The 18,113-nt window shown below is 38.7% G+C and overlaps 1 protein-coding gene across 5 annotated transcripts in view; it reads right to left on the bottom strand.

The window, feature by feature from the left end:
* JMJD1C (jumonji domain containing 1C) overlaps window positions 1-18,113 on the bottom strand; it is a 306,158-nt gene that overhangs the window by 234,803 nt on the left and 53,242 nt on the right. Inside the window, exon 1 of one of the 5 annotated variants that reach the window (XR_003796943.1) lies at window positions 10,320-10,670. The exons of 1 other annotated variant lie outside the window; for it this stretch is intronic. Coding sequence is in view for 3 of the 4 variants with exons in the window: in XM_029244590.1 (XP_029100423.1) it covers window positions 10,320-10,487 (168 nt within the window). In the remaining variant the exon portion in view is untranslated. Of the gene's footprint in view, window positions 1-10,319; window positions 10,671-18,113 lie in introns of those variants that run through there. 3 more of the 5 variants (XM_029244590.1, XM_029244592.1, XM_029244591.1) reach the window with 3 other exon arrangements.

Here is an 18,113-nt window from a genome sequence, read left to right on the forward strand (position 1 = left end):
ACAATTTGGCCCTAATTTTCACATTATTTTTCTTATTATTATTCCAATATGAACCCTCTCTGAAGCCAAGTGGTTTGCTTTTCCTCATGCCATTCTTTCTACCAAAACCATTTTATACCTCTTCTAATATTATTATTGGGTTGGCCATAATGTTTTTCAGTTTCCTCGTTAAGATGGCTCTAGTAGCGCTTAGGTGTCTTTAACTTCATTCAAAACAATTTTGTAGAATGTACCATGACAGCTGTCATATCAGCATGAATTTAAAAAAATCAAAACTGGTGAATTTTTTTTTTAACATCTTTCTTGGAGTATAATTGCTTTACAATGGTGTGTTAGTTTCTGCTTTATAACAAAGTGAATCAGCTATACATATACCCCCATATCTCTTCCCTCTTGCGTCTCCCTCCCTCCCATCCTCCCTATCCCACCCCTCTAGGTGGTCACAAAGCACCGAGCTGATCTCCCTGTGCTATGCGGCTGCTTCCCACTAGCTACCTATTTTACATTTGGTAGTGTATATATGTCCATGCCACTCTCTCACTTTGTAAATTGGTGAATTTTTGTATAGCCATTTTAATACTGAAGATGGAAGAAAACAGCAGCATTTTTGGCATATTATGCTTTATTATTTCAAGAAAGATAAAAACGCAACTGAAACGCAAAAAAAGATTTGTGCAGTGTATGGAGAAGGTGCTGTGACTGATCGAACGTGTCAAAAGCGGTTTGCGAAGTTTCGTGCTGGAGATTTCTCACTGGACAATGCTCCACGGGCGGGTAGACCAGTTGAAGTTGATAGCGATCAAATCGAGACATTAACTGAGAACAATCAACGAGAACAATCAAGGTTATATGTGGGAGACAGCCAACATACTCAAAATATCCCAATCAAGCACTGAAAATCATTTGCACCAGCTTGACTATGTTAATTGCTTTGATGTTTGGGTTCCACGTAAGTTAAGCGAAAAAAAACCTTCTTGACTGTATATCTGCATGCAATTCTCTACTGAAACACAACAAAAACGTACTGTTTTTAAAACAAACTGTGACCAGCGATGAAAAGTGGATAACTGTACGATAATGGGGAATGGAAGAGACTGTGGGGCAAGCAAAATGAACCACCAGCAACCAAACCAAAGGCCAGTCTTCATCCAAAGAAGGTGAATGTTATGTATATGGTGGGATTGGAAGGGAGTTCTCTATTATGAGCTCCTTTCGGAAAACCAAACGATTATTTCCAGCAAGTACTGCTCCCAATTAGACCAACTGAAAGCAGCACTCAACGAAAAGCGTACAGAATTAGTCAACAGAAAACACATAATCCTTCATCAGGGTAATACAAGACCGTATGTTTCTCTGATGACCAGGCAAAAACTGTTACAGTTTGGCTGGGAAGTTCTGAGTCATCCGCCGTATTTACCGGACATTGTACCTTCGGATTTCCATTTATTTCCGTCTTTACAAAATTCTCTTAATGGAAAAAATTTCAATTCCCTGGAAGACTGGAAAAGGCACCTGGACCAGTTCTTTGCTCAAAAAGATTCAAAAGTTTTGGTAAGATGAAAATTATGAAGTTGTCTGAAAAATGGCAGAAGGTAGTGGAACAAAATGGTGAATACGTTGTTCAATAAATTTCTTGCTGAAAATGAAAAATGTGTCTTCTATTTTTACTTTAAAACCGAAGGAACTTTCTGGCCAACCCAATATATTATGCCAGTCACTCTTCAGGGCCCAAAATATCCTGTTTCCTCAACGAATGCATCCTTCAAATCTGTATCACTCACTTCTATGAATCCATACAGATATTACTGCTTATCATTCATTAAGCACTTAAAATTGGTAACTGTACCTGACAACATCTTACATTTGATTAAGGCTGCACACCTTACAAAACACATGTCTTAAACGGTACCAGTCATTAGAAGGTGCTCAAATATTTTTTGAATAAAAGTATTTCAGTATTTATTCATGTTAAATACCTACTCATATTGAATGACGGTGTATTTATTAAATATACTACCTCATTCACACAACTGCCTTGTGAGATGGCCAAAGCCAAGTACTTATTATTCTAAATATTCTATTACTGTTATTTTACTGCTAGTTCTATCAGCTATTTAACTTCACACTATGGTTATACATCTGTCTATTTTCTCTAATAGTGCTATCAATTCCAGCTTTATGTATTTTAAGTCATGTCACAGGTACTTAGAAAACTGAAATTATATCTTCTTGCTGAATAAACTCTTACCGTGGTAAACAAAGCCTCTTTATCCCAAATAACGCTTCTTTTCTTAAACACTGTCTTTAGCATAGCCATGTCAACTATCTTTAATTAGTATTTGCATGGAAGTTTTTTCCCCATCTTTTTACAACCACCTGTAAGTATTCTTATGTTTTAGATAGATTTGTTATAAACAGCAAATAAGCGTGGGTTGTTTTTTTTTTTTCGCTGCGTTGGGTCTTCATTGCTGCGCGTGGGCTTTCTCTAGTTGCAGCAAACAGGGACTACTCCGTCGCGGTGTGCAGGCTTCTCACTGCGGTGGCTTCTCTTGTTGCGGAGCACGGGCCATACGCACACAGGCTTCAGGAGTTGCGGCACGTGGGCTCAGTAGTTGTGGCTCGCGGGCTCTAGAGTGCAGGCTCAGTAGTTGTGGTGCATGGGCTCAGTTGCTCCGCAGCATGTGGGATCCTCCCAGACCAGGGATCGAACCCGTGTCCTCTGCAGTGGCAGGCAGATTCCTATCCACTGTGCTACCAGGGAAGTCCCAGTAAGTGTGTTTTGTGGGTTCTCTCCTCCCAGTTTTATAACCTTCCTTTTAATAGAAACGTTTAGTCAATTACATTTAATGTAGTTACTGATATATCTGGGTTTAAATTAAATCTCTTATTTTGTGCTTTCTGTTTGTCTCGCCTTTGTTATGTTTGTCTCTCTTCCTGCCTTCTTTTATTTTTATCATTCCATTTTTTTCCCCTTCTACTAGTCTGTATGATAAGTTGCCTGTTCTTTTAAAGCTTAATCTAGAATAGTGGCATCCAGTAGATCTTTCTGCAATGACAGAAATTTTCTTATTTGTGCTGTCTAAAACCATAGTCACTAGCTAGATGTAGCAACTGAGAACCTGAAATTGGCTACAGTGAATGAGGAACTGATATTCAATTTTAATCAATTTAACTTGCCACAATATTCAACAGCACAGCTCTAGTTCTAGAATTTCCCACATCCTGGATCTAGTTGACTGCATCCTCATGGTGGTGTTTAACATGCTCCTCTACCCTCATATGTCCTGCAAATTAGTGGTTGAATGTAGAAGCTTGATTATACTCAAGTTCAATAATTTTTAGTACAAATACTTCATTGGTTTTATTTTTAGTACAAATATTTCATTGGTGTACTTCCTACAATATATTGCCAGTAGATTCATAATGTGTGGTTTTCTTTTAGTGATGCTCAGGTTGATCGCATATGAGTGGGAGGAATGAAACCATGTACACTTGCTCCTATCTTTTTTTTTTTTTTTTGCGGTACGCAGGCCTCGCACTGCTGTGGCCTCTCCCGTTGCGGAGCACAGGCTCCAGACGCGCAGGCTCAGCGGCCATGGCTCATGGGCCCAGCCGCTCCGCGGCATGTGGGATCCTCCCGGACCAGGGCACGAACCTGTGTCCCCTGCATCAGCAGGCGGACTCTCAACCACTGCGCCACCAGGGAAGCCCACATTCTCTATTTTAAATTAATGGCATCAAAATACGTGCCAGGATATATCTATGACTGGTCAAAAGGGAAAAAACAAAACATCCTTTATTTAATTTTACACAGAAACATACACTTCACACCATTTACTGGGTGGCTGTCTACTTTTAAAACCAGCTAGTGGTTACAACTGCACAAGTTACGTGCCACCACAGCTACAGTTTACATACTTATTTTCCTGTACATAAGTCTTTAGGACCAATCACAATATAAATTCAAGGGCGGGGGGTGGTGGTGGTGGCGGCGGAACCTGTATGTACTCAAATCAGACATAAAAGTTTTTCTACCTACCAGCTAAACCAATTTTCCCTATGGTTAACTTATCCAGGTCATATTGAGCAATGAAATAAAATACATTCATTCATTCATTCAACACTGTGTGCCTAGACCAGAAATTAGTATTAGCAATATTACAACACCACGATATACATTTTAGACTTACCTAAAGAATTATCCTAACAAAACTTAAAGAATCAAATACCACCAACTCAATATGAAACTTAAATGAAGAGACAGGTAAGCAGAAAAACACAGTTTTAATATTTAAGATACTTACATTTAGGACATATAAGATTTGCAAAGTAACTTTAATCTACAGGTAGTACACAGTTTAGAACAGCTTAAAATCTATATTACAAAGTTAGCTACTCCTCACTGAGCATTAGAAAATTCCCCCAAATACAAACAAATTTACATGTTTGGTCTATGAAACACAATACTATGATTTTTTGTTCCTTTTGGGTACTGAAAAAACCTGATAACATTTTTTTTAAGTTTTTTTTTTTTTTTTTTTATGTGGGCCATTTTTTTTTTTTTTTTTTTACGGTATGTGGGCCTCTCACTGTTGTGGCCTCTCCCGTTGCGGAGCACAGGCTCCGGACACGTAGGCTCAGCAGCCATGGCTCACAGGCCCAGCCGCTCTGCGGCATGTGGGATCTTCCCGGACCGGGGCACGAACCCGCCTCCCCTGCATCGGCAGGCGGACTCTCAACCACTGCGCCACCAGGGAAGCCCGACATGGGCCATTTTTAAGTCTTTATTGAATTTGTTACAACATTGACTCCATTCCATGTTCTTGGTCCTTTGGCCATGAGGCATGTGGGATCCCAGCTCCACAACCAGGGATTGAATCTGCACCCCCTGTATTGGAAGGCCAAGTCCCAACCACTGGGCCAACAGGGAAGTCCTAAAACCTGGTACTTTTTTTTTTTAATTGTAGAATGCTTTTTATTAGACAGAGAGTAATTTTCAAGTTAAAAAATAGGTAACAATAATTGCCATACTTTTCATTTCTCTACAAGAAACTTTCAATCTGAGTTTTTGACAAGGGACTATTAGATAACAACTATTTTCAAGTAACTTCACGTAGATTCATTGTACTTCAAATAAAACATTTGCTGAGAACACTGTTCTTGTGAAAGAGATTTAAAATTATATTATATCACTCATAAAGCAACTTGGTATGAGCATTCAGAAATTGTGTGCATTTGCTCCTTTCTATCCAATAATGAGTCCCCAAAGAACTCAAGATGTTATCGAATTTAGTATTAATGGTAGCCAGGAGTAAAGTTTTATAAGCGCTACAGAAAAATGTTCCATGATTATATGTAAACTGTTTTTCAATGTACACAAAATATCTTCATATTTCTCTACTGACATTTAAAAAGAGTTAGCTTCTTTCATCAAGAAACAGAAGTTTTTATTTGTGTGTGTGTTGCCTTTGTTGTTGTATCTGTGTTCTTCTTTTATGTTGCAATCAAGATGTAATTCAGTTCTTAGCATCCCTTCCTGAATTTTTGAATACTTCAGTTAATATTTTCCTTCCTTTACTATAACTTTACTTCTTCCCTGACTCTGTATTTGTTTCAAGCAATATATTAATATAAAGGAGATTGACTCAAAAGGATTCTTGTGTAAAAACAGAAATGATGGAAATATTATTCTACAGGGAAAAAGAATAACTGACCCAAGATCCAGAGATCCCAAGTGTGAATCTGTTAAGTGTCCATTCTCAGGAGCTCCAGAGCAGTTTCTATTTCATTTGAAACAGGACTGGGTCCTTGGTATGAAGATCTATCAGGTATAATGTACTTCAACTTCTCATTCACTCAGCAAATATCTAACCTCTTATGCAACACAGCACAAAGTCGAGTGCAAAATTCTGGGAATTTTATTCTCAAGAAGCAGACTCAAACACAAACAGCACACTCTTAGATTTTAATCTGGAAGACTAAAGTCCAAGATAAAAGAAAAAAAGAGGAGTGTGGAAAAGTGGAAACTTTTGTGGGAAAGGAAAATAGATGACTGCATCCAAAATGAGGAATCCCAGTGGGGAGGTCTCTAACCAGATTAAAAATGATTTTCAATGACATTGCAAAATGTCACGGTAACCTGGAATGTTTTATGAAAACCTGATACATTTTTTAAAAATACTAACACTTTGGATAGGATTAGCGTGAAACAATGATGCAATCACATTAAGCTTCAAGGGAAGGTAGGTGGGTAAGTGACTGAATGGATGAATAAATAAATAAGTAAATAAATAAAGGGCTGTTAAGTTGTGCAAGGGAAGTAAAATGAGCAAAGAGTAAATCAATTTTTGCTCTATAATTAGCATGACAATATTATTCAAGGTTGAATATTATGCAACCATACTTGTCTCAACTGTCAGCTTTCCTTCCATAATACTATCAATCTTCTAGAAAGTTCCTCAAAAAGTAGGGCAGTAATAAACATTCAACATGTATAACAACTGAAGAACCTTTCTAAACAATGGAGCTACAAAAAAGAAAACATGCTGAGGGCTCACAATGTATTTTATGTATTTCAATTTAATCAACAACTTGGTCCTCCTGAATTAAAAGGGTTCAGATAAAGTCTTTTGTTGGTTAATGTAATTCCAAGATATCCCGGAAGATTTTTCAAGCCATTTTTTAAAAGTCACCAACAAAATAGGTGAAATTATACAAGCACAGCTGAGTACAACTTCTACAAATTAAGCTCATTTACTTAAGAGATCACAGTGATATCGCTAAAACTCACAGCAGGAAAAAGTACAATAATTTTAGCCTTAATTTATTTGTATCAAATCATGGTCATATTGTAAAAGAATATTTTTGCTACCATGGTGTGGTGGGCAGAATAATGCCACCTCAAAGATGCTCATGTCCTAATACATGAAACCTGTACTATGTTAAACTCCATGCCAAAGGAGAATTAGGGTTCAGATGATATTAAGGTTGTTAATTAGCAGATGGGGAGATTATCCTGGATTATCTGTGTGGGCCCAATATGATCACAAGGGCACTTAAAAGTGTAAGGGGAAGGAGGAGAGTCAAGAGGGAGATGTGACTAGAGAAAGACAGAGACAAACTGCTGGTTTTTAAGGAGGAAGAGGACCACGAGCCAATGAATGTGGGCTGCTTCTAAAAGTGAGACCTAGAGCCTCCAGTAAAGAACACAATTCTAATCGCACCTTGATTTTAGCCCATGGAGACCCAGAAGTTAGACTTATCATCTCCAGAACCATTATAATAATCAATTCGTATTGTTTAAACCACTAAGGTTGTGATAATTAGTTAACAGTAGTATAGGAAATTAATGCATGTGGAAATTCCTCATACATAAGACCAAAAATAAGAATAACTAACTTTTGAGACCAAGCATCCCCTAAACTACTTTCAAGTTCTGATAATTATCCTTCCAAATCATGTGCCATAAATACATACATATCTGAGATTCCTAATGAACTTGCAGTTTTAAAATTACATATATTTGTAACCAAAAAAAAAAAAATACACAAAAGTAATTGATCAAGCTCCTTTGGGGGGCTTCCCTAGTGGTGCAGTGGTTAAGAATCTGCCTGCCAATGCAGGGGACACGGGTTCGAGCCCTAGCCCGGGAAGATCCCACATGCCGCGGAGCAACTAAGCCCGTGCGCCACAACTACTGAGCCTGAGCTCTAGAGCCTGCGAACCGCAACTACTGAGCCCACGTGCCACAACTACTGAAGCCTGCGCTCCTAGAACCCATGCTCCACAACAAGAGAAGCCAAGACAATGAGAAGCCCGCGCACCGCAACAAAGAGTAGCCCTGGCTCACCACAACTACAGAAAGCCCACGAGCAGCAACAAAGACCCAACACAGCCAAAAATAAATAAATTAATTAATAAATAATTTTTTTTTAAAAAGCGCTCCTTTGGGCTTGATTTATTCTGCAGTAACAAAAGTCTACAACGCGAATTGCATTTTGGTGATGCTAAACTGTCCCAAGTTTAGCTTAGAAAATATGAATGCAAAAAAAGAAATATAAGAAAGTTTGGAAGTAACGCTAAATCTGTAGGTTCCAGGCTAAAAAACTCAGATTACACTGTAACAACATAAATTTTTTAAATTAAGACTGTTACAGGAAAACTGTCAAAGGTTCACATAGTTATAGTTCAAAACACATTTTTGAGGTAAAATTTACATATAGGAAATGCACAGATATTAAGTGCACAATTCAATGAGTTTTGACATATGTATGCACCCGTGTAATCAACAATCAAGATGCAAAACGTTTCCATCATCTGAGGAAACTCCTTCCTGTTCTTTCCAGTTGATTCCCTCCATCCACGTATACTTTTCATTTTTAAATGCCCAATTTATCATCTTGCCTTTTCAAACATGGTATGTGTAAACTCCCCTCCTCATATCATTTAAATTCCCATACAAAAAAATTTTTAATATATTTAACTTCGATAACTTGACTGTCGCCAATGACATTCGTAATTTAACACTATACTTCCCAATTTTCATGTATCTACTAAAACAAAACACAAAATTTTTAGGAAAACACAAAATATCATTCTATGTTTGTTTTGAAACAATTAAAAAATGCTGACCCAAGGGCTTCCCTGGTGGCGCAGTGGTTGAGAGTCCGCCTGCCGATGCAGGGGACACGGGTTCGTGACCCGGTCCGGGAAGATCCCACATGCCGCGGAGCGGCTGGGCCCGTGAGCCATGGCCGCTGAGCCTGCGCGTCCAGAGCCTGTGCTCCTCAACGGGAGAAGCCACAACAGTCAGAGGCCCACGTATCGGGGGGGAAAAAAAAAAGCTGACCCATAATCTATCTTCCACATAAAGCCAAGACAATTACATATCAGAGTAAAAGGAGGAAAAATAAAATAAGCACATGCTTTTTACACAAACATTGAATTGCCACAATTTGTAGAACCATTAAGAAATGTCTGGATTTTTTTTTTTAAGGAAGATTCTCTTTTTTTTCTTTTCAACGAGAATAACCAACCAGAATCTCCAAAATTACTTCTATTCTGCAAACATATTTTGCAGTATCAAGTTGACATTAACACACTCCACAAGAAACCATATCACTGACTACGTTCATGAAACCAGAGTTAACAAAAACACGCAAAAACTCCAACAAAAGTATTAAGATACATATGTACACGTAAATTCGGAATTGTAAACCTGCATATAAATAAAAAGAAGAAAGTTCCCAAATTTTAAATATCCACTGAAAAATTAAATACCCCACAGTATTACCAATAAATTTCATGGATTATGTATTCATAAATCAACCTTTCAAAGCCTAGTCAGTGTCTTGCCTCTCCTTGGCTCCTTAACTCCAACATGTCCCCCAGTGAAAACGTTATTGGAACACTAACAGCATATCCTGTCTCAGAATCTTGCACACTCCTACACTAGTGAAAGAAAACACTGGCAGTGTCACAAGTAAGGAAAAGCAAGCAAAGAAAAAGACACTTTAAGGTTCTGCAGAATCTTAAACGTTTTAACTTACAATATTTCTTGCTTCATTTAAAATCACATAAAACCCAGGAATGGGTGACTTTAACGCACTACTCCCTTCTAACAAAAAAAACACACTATGGAAAAAACAAACGGAAGAAAAGAAGGGAGAGAGGGAGGGAGATAATTTCCATGGCCCTCCAAACCAAAAGTTTTCATTTTCATCGTTTCCTGTTAGAAATCCAAGCATCTACTGTAGGAAAAGGTTGAATCAGGGCCCCCGCCACTGCCAGGGCCTTTGCCTCGAAAACACACAAGAATCCCAGGACAGACTGGAAAACCAGAGCTCTGTCTCTTTCCTTTTCTTCCTCCCCTTCAGCAACCTTACGGGATAAGTTTTCAGTCTCCAACGCCTGCACTGTTAAGACTTTCGCACAGAGAGGCAGGTGAAGCTGGGCCCCTACCGCCACGAGCGAGGGGTCCGCCCCCACCCCCACCCGCCCACGCAGCACCCGGCTGGCAACCCCGCCTTTCCGTAAGGTCTCCGCGGCCGCATCCCTCCCGGATAGCGGGCCAAAGGGCCCGGGCGGGCGCCGGGGAGTCCCGAGGGGGGTCACCGCCCCCGCAGGGGAAGTTCCTCGCGGGGAGGAGGCGATCCTGGCAGGGCACGTGGGCAAACCGGCCCAGAGCGCAGGAGAGGGGCGTGACCGCCAGTTGGCCTGGCTAAGCCAGGTGCCAGAGGTAACCCCACAAGGTGCGGCTACGAGACCAGGGGTGGGGCTGCGGCCGCGGACGAGAGACTGAGGGGAGTTCGCTCTCTTACCGCCAAGTCGGGATTGCGGCTGTCCCTATGTGACACCGCTCGGATAACCCCCGCTCGCCAGCCCCGGCAGCAGCGGCCGCTCTCCCCGCGCTTCGGCTGCGCCTCTTCGCCGACCGCCAAGCACAGGAACCGTTTCCCCACCAGCTCCGGCCGCGTCTCCACCGCCATAGCCGTCGCTGCCGAAGTGGCCGCTGCCTCCTCAGCTGCCAGGAAATCACCGAAACCCCGCTCCTACCGGCCGCCCATGCCGAGGACAGCTGACCTAGGGAAGGCGGCGGCCCCGCAAGCGAGCGCAGGCTCGGGGGCGCACTGGACGCTCTGCCCAGAAGGGCACAGCGACCTCGGTCTCTCACAATCCTCAGCGCTCCCCTGGTCTCCCCGACTTGCAGCCTCTGGCTGCAGTTCCACAAATAAAAGAAAGAAACGGACAGAAATTTCCACACGGCCGTCTCAGGCCCCGAGGCAGCGCCGGCCGCTACCGCCACCGCGCCGCGGCCAGTACTACTCCGCCTCCCCATCCACTAGCGTGATTGAAGGATCGCCGCGCGTCTCCTTCCGCCGGCGCGGGCTGGGGGAGGGAGCCGCGGGAGAGGGTCGGAGGAACCACCGCAGACGGAAAGTAGTGCCCGACGCTGCAGCAGCGTATGCGGGACCAGCCAGGATAAAAAAACAGAGTGGGGCGGAAGAAAGGAGTGCAGTCCTTCAGAAACGTAGTGTTTGACGTCCACCTTTCTACTCGTCGCTCCCTGAGAAGTGGGGGAGTTGGGGGTGAGGTGAAAGTGAAGTGTGCTGGTTCCACTCTGGGTCACAAAACAAACTCAAGGTTAAAAGCCGCATCTCCAGAGTGATGTTTTTCAGAACACATGGCGCCTGCAGTCTGAGTTAGCCGCAATATTGCCTGAATTAACAGTCCCGTAGTCCCAGCTGCAAAGCAGAGCAACACTTTCAAATGAAAACTAAGCCCACAGAACTCGGTCACGACAGAAACACAGTCCACGACTTTAAATGAAAATGAAGATAACACTGTCATCCTTTCATTCTTCCTGTTTTGGGGAGATACTTATTATGGGTTTGAGCTATTCAGAGATTTACACCTCGATACTGCTTTATTGTAAGAAAGCCAAACATCCGGTTGAGGGCTTTTTGTCAACATTCTTAAAATTCACAGTCTCTGCACCAATTTGAGTACTTTTAGTACTAGTACATACGCCAAACTCACTGATCAGATAATAAAAACAGGGAAAGGCTCCGGATTCAGTTGTTAGAAAATACCGTGGAAAGAAAAGGATTTTAGCCAATCATAGTTCAGGAAAATAAATTATGTTTTCTTCCCGTCCAATCATAACAGGACTTTGTAACCCATACACGTACAGATCTCCAACTTAGAACAATTACTCCTTCTTTGATCTAACCCTTCAATTCTTCTAGATCAAACCTCTATAGATGTCGGTGAGAAGTTCGATTTCAGGCATACATTATAGTGTTTTTTAAAAAGTAGTTTTCAAAATCCCAGTTGTGGGTTTTTTTCACGGCCACTACTGATTACATAAACTCCCAAAATTCTGCTAGTCCAATAAAAACTTTTTCTAAATTTCGGTTTCTTAAAGATTTTTCTAAGCCTCCACAAAAAAAAAGTTACCTTTTTAAAAGGAATTTACACTAGAAATTTGAATATTTAAAATAAACATAAGGCTGTTATCTGCTTTCTTACAACACCCAAGCTGAGCTGTTTGAAATGGAAAATACATGGCCGCAGCTAACAGGTTAAAAACCTAAATTGCAAGACAGATTTTAATCATCATTGTCTAATTTTGCTACTCTAAAGACCAAATGTAGAACTGTAATAGATAACAAAGGAAAACCATATCTAGAAATGCATACTTGCAAGTTGAGAGAAAAATTTAATTTTACTTGTGCCATCTTATTTCCAAGTCCACTCTTTTAGCACATACTGTATAATACTTAGCAAATCACCTTGAGAACTACAGACTAAGATTTCTAAAGTCTCAACGTGGATTAAGGAGCCAGTAAAATAACCTGGTGAAAATAATCTAACATGCGGAAAGAAAAAAACAAAGTAAGATCTAAATTCAGATACCAATTTATCAATGACTTGCTTTGTGATCTCTGGTATGACACAATTGCTACAACTGAAATTGCCTGCTTCCTAATCTCAGTGATAGTCTGGGAGCAAGTGAGAAAATATAAAGTCGTTTGAGAAAAGAGATGCACATATAATATGCACATATTATCACATAAATACCATTCACTAAATTATATTTTTAGAGTATAGGTTGTCCTGTTGCCTTAATAAAACTGCCAGCTGATTTTAATTTTGTAGGCAAGCTCCTCTAAATGGACCCTAGGAACCCTCTCTATATGTAGAATGCTGTCCTTTCAAGTGCTCTGAAAAGCATGTCAATCAACCAAATCAATCAAAACATTTCAAATGCAAAACCAAAAAGTTTTTCAGAAGGCCATATATCTTCATAACATTTTCAAACATCTTATATTCTTAGAACTATATTCCAGATAGCAGTCTAGGAATCCCTTGACTACAACCAGTACCTAGGGTTCAATGACAACAACAACAAATCACTAATGTGTGGATGTTTTGCTTTTGGAGAAACTTGAAGTGCATTTTTTAAAATGTAAAATAAAACGGCCTTAAAGGATTTTTGTTTGTTTGCTGGCATTTTTTTGCTTTGTTTCAGGGAGTACAGTTGACCCTTGAACAACATGGGATTGAACCGTGGGTCCACTTACATGCAGGTTTTCTTCCGTTTAAGTACTACTGTAGTACTACCCCATCCAGCTGGTTGAATCCACAGATGCAGAACCTCTGACACTGAGAGCTGACTGTAAAGTCATACTCAGATCTTCTACTGCACTGGGGATCAGCGCCCCTAACCCCCGAGTTGTTCAACAGTCAACTGTAGTTACATTATTTTTGCCAGCAACTCATAACTGTAAATAACATGGAATAAAAATAAATTTAAAGTCAGACTTGAAACCTTAAAATATTTGTTTGTTCAGTTAGTTCCCTTACATCCTTTTCTTTCATAAAGATCCTCAGAAAATGCCAGGATTAGTAACTATAAAGAAAAGTAGTTATAATACTATAGTTGTAAGTTATAGGTACTTCACTATATAGATGAAGACAGTGACACAGAAGTACTTAAAATAACTAAGTTTACAGAAGCTGAAAATTTAGATATATAGGCTAGATCTTCTACTCTTTCCATCCCCAAACCCAAATATGTACATTAAATATATCCACACACACACATACACAACAATTCAGGCAAATTTCGTACATCCAATTATCTTAATCTATATACAAGATAAAATGGGGGATCGTTTTGTTTTTTAAAAGTGTACAAAAATTTATTTATAAAATCTACTTGGTTTATTAAAAAACCTGACTTATAAAGGAAGACAATGTATTCATTACAATAAGTGCCACCATTACCCACTTAATTATCAATAATGAGTAGTTCATCAAATTTAGTTTCATAAACAACCAACTAGTTATTTTTTACTTTTTCACTTGGTTTAACTAAAGAAAGGGCCAATTATCTGCTCTAACACATACCAGTATCCTGCATCACTATAGGTATATATTTTAAGCATCACAGATAAAACAAATATGTAAAAAGGTTTAGTGCATGTACAGACAGTCCCCAACTTAAAGATGGATCAACGTAGAATTTTACAACTTTAGGACAATGTGAAAACAATATGCATTCAGTAGAAACCTTACTTTGAATTCTGAATTTTAATCTTTTCCCAGGCTAGTAAGGGTAGTACCATACTCCCTCTTGATGCTGGGCAATGGCAGCAAGCTGCAGCTTCTAGTCAAGCCATGCAATCACAATGGTTAACAGCTGATATACACTTACAACCATTCTGTTTTTCACTTCAGTAAAGGATTCAATCAATTACATGAGATATGCAGCACTTTATTATAAAATATGCTATGTGTTACACGATTTTGCCCAACTGTAGGCTAATGTAAGTATATTAAGCATGCTGAAGGTAGGCAAGGCTAAGCTATGATGTTCTGAAGATTAGGTGTATTAAATGCATTTTCAACTTAGGATATTTTCAACTTCTGATGGGTTTATCTAGAGGTAACCCTATCGTAAGCCAAGGAAGATCTGTATCTTGTAATAATATTAGCCACCATTTGTGAAACACTTACTATGTGCCAGACACTATGCGAAGTACTTTACACGTGTAATCGCATGTAAATAAATCTTTATTTTAAAGATGAAGAAGATGAGGTTTACAGAAGTTTAATTAGTTATTTGCCTAGGAATACACATTAAGGAACTGGAATTCAAAACCAGACCTTCTGATTCAAAGCCTCTGTATTATGCTAAAAAGTAACTTAAAAGAAACAGGAAGGTCAGTTGCCAAGTTGTTTCCTCCTTATTTAACACAGATTATTCATAACGGATTTGTTTATTTTACACTTACTATGTGTCTCACATCCTGCAAGGTTCTGGAGATAGGGCCTCTGTCCTTAAGAAGTTCAGTCTATCTGGAAAGATAGACAATAGAAATGCCTTGGTTTGTTTAATATTTAAGGAAGTATTCCTGGAATGGAATACAAGGTAAGTTTAGTGCATTTTAACAAATAATTTTCAAATCTATTATAACTTGGAGGCTTTTATTTACTGCCAAATGTAAAGACTGGATTGGGTTATGAGCTCAGACTATATGAGTATATCTAGGAACTGTGGAAGCCAATGTTAAAATGAAGAAAGCCAAGAGTTTCAACTGAATTCTGCAAATGGAAGACCAAGAGTAGAATGGAATATAAATTTGTTATCATGCTTATTATTAAACCTTAACTAATATTTATCTAAGTATTTCCCTAAGCACTTATTTAAACTGAATTCCTCAACCACATTTATGATAATGATAAAGTAACTCAAATGTCACTTCCTTAAGGAAGCTATCTGATTCCAAGATTATCAAATCCCCAATTATGGATTTTCAAAACTTTTCTCATTTGTCTTAGTACTTATCACAATTGTATTTATAACATTTATTGTGTAAAAGACTGTTTTATATTTGTCTCCCTTGGCAGACTATAAGCTCCATAAAAGCAAGGACAATTTATCTTGTTCATAACAATACTCCCAGCATCCACTAAGACCTGAGCAGAATAGATACTCAATACATGTTACTGAATTAACGAATGAACATCGCAAAAAATGTACCTTTTTCTAAATCCAACCCAACTAAGAGGAACTTAGAATCTCTCAAGTGAGGGTCATAAACAAGGGTTCATGTTCTTTCTATAGGGTTATTCATCACCTTTAAAACAATGTCTTACATACATTATCTCATTTCATCATGGAAGTACAATGTAAAGCCTTCATGAAACTTGAGCTTCACCAGAAAAGCAAGGTGGTTCCTGAGGATACTTTCTAAAGAAGAGATACAGAGAAAGGGTTACAATTCAGAAGAAAAACTTTCACTGTTACCAAATTACCAATTTAACGCAAACCCCCGAATGATCCTATAAGTATATATGCAAAACACCAGTCTATTCTTAGTATTCCAAAGAGAACAGTCTCAAATAATGTCTTTGATGAAGGTAACATACAAACATAACTTTCTGTCTTCTTGATGCCACGTGGAAGGAGCAAGAGGGAGAAAGATGAAAAGAAGGTGAAAAGAAAGGAAGAAAGGAGAAATAAAGAAATCTCTACTGGGCCTCCACATTTGTTACCTAGTTTCCAATTTAAATTCTGGATGTGCAGGAACCTACCACTTCTTTTCAACATTTTTCTATTAAAAATGAGACTTCAAATCTGATTTTCAATGATAATTTTTTTTAATTTAGAAAGAATGAACATAATAGCACTGAAAATTTCTCATTATAGAATGAGCAACTATAAGAAAAAGAATAAATGAAAAGTTGCCATTGAGCATATACCAAGAGTCTTCCCGGTGTGTCCCATAGGACTTCTTGTTTGTCTCACCCCTCACACAAATGCTTCCACTATTAACTACCATTAAAATATGCATATGCTAGATGGCAGTTTGCACTTCGCATCTTCAATTGTTACATTAGCTCCTTCATTTATCAACAGGTCAGGTTCCTAAAGGTATGTATTATTCTCACAAGCCTTCACTATTACCACGTGTCAGTAGTGGCAAAGCTAAAAATCCCAAAGAATGGCTCTGTTTATATCCATGGAAGTTAATTAAGTAAAAGAGCGTCTATACTTGTATTTAAAGCTACAAATGAGGGAAAGTCAAAGTAAAACCTAAGCTAAAAAGTGGCCCGGGAATATCCCACATGCCGCACAGCAACTAAGCCCTTGCACCACAACTACTGAAGCCGGCACACCTAGAGCCCGTGCTCCGCAACAAGAGAAGCCCCTGCCCACCGCAACTAGAGAAAGCCCGCGCACAGCAACGAAGACCCAACGCAGCCAAATAAATAAATAAATAAAGTAATACTGACTCAAAATCTCAGCATGCTTACTCCACTGAAGTTCCTCCCCACAGACGAAACTTCACGGTCAAGTACACACAGCTCTGAGACACATTTCTTAAATTAATGGCATCTGGCTTCAAAGAAACAAAACCAAAACAAAACAAGACCTAGCAGTGAAATATGCGAAATCTTTAGTCATTCTTTTCTTTGGCATATTCTAGAAAAAGCCACATGATTACATATAATGAGATTTATAACATACTACAAAACATAAATATCCAATAAAAATAAATTACTCTATATAAAGGAAAGCATTGTCTTCTGGCTCCACGTGTGCTTCACTATTACATATAATTTATTTATTCAATTAAAGCGTGTATAAAATAGTGTTCCAATTCCAAGGCCTATGTTCACAGAAGCTCAGTATTTGGAGGCCCCTAGATTTTTTCTTCAAAAATCAAAATTGACACACATAAAAAAGAGACCTGGAAAAAACTTTAACTACAAACTTAAAATTCAAATCAACATCCCCAAAACATTCTGCTACTTCAAGGCACATTTTGATATTATCTAAGATTAAATGGCCAAGAGAAATATTCAGAAAACTAGCCAACTTCTCTTTTCACAAAGTACGCAAATACACTTAGGTTAAAACTGGTCAATTTCCATGCCATAGAGCCATTTACAAACGGGTATTTTAAGATGTATATCTCAAATATAGCAAACTTAAAATTATCAGTCACATAATGTAATTTAATGAAAGAGCAAGAGTCACAGAAGTCTAAGTTACTTCTACTGCTAACTACTGTACACTTTGGGCAAACCCCTCTGCTTCTCTAGGAATCATACAGAAAAAGTAGAGGCTAATATAACCAATAAAGTTCCTAAAAATTTGCTTCTAAAGCTTCTGAATAATCCAGCAAGCAGCAAAGTACACTCTCCTGATACATGCTAGGTTCAAACCTGAAAAATGTTAAAGGATTGACAAAAGTAATTTTGCTTAGGAAAATAAATGTTTTTAGCCAGAAAGTTTCTATCTCAAAGCTCTCACAGAAGATATACATATCAATCATTTAATACATACAAACTTAATAATACAGACCAAAAGATTTCCCAATTAAACAACAGTTTTTAAACACCCTTGTAGAATCACTTCTTTCCTCTTCTCTCCAAATTTGCTCTTAAAACTATCATATTAAAATAACCTAGCAGAACTAATTCCAAATGGAGGAATTTTTGAGATACTCTGCATTACAAGTAACCTTTATATTAGAAACCTCTGCCTTGCATGCCTTTATATTCTTCTTTGTTTATAATGGCTAAAAATCCATTTT

Source organism: Monodon monoceros, unplaced genomic scaffold, assembly GCF_005190385.1.
Source record: "Monodon monoceros isolate NGI ecotype Baffin Bay Population unplaced genomic scaffold, NGI_Narwhal_1 Super_Scaffold_4, whole genome shotgun sequence".
NCBI lineage: Eukaryota > Metazoa > Chordata > Mammalia > Artiodactyla > Monodontidae > Monodon > Monodon monoceros.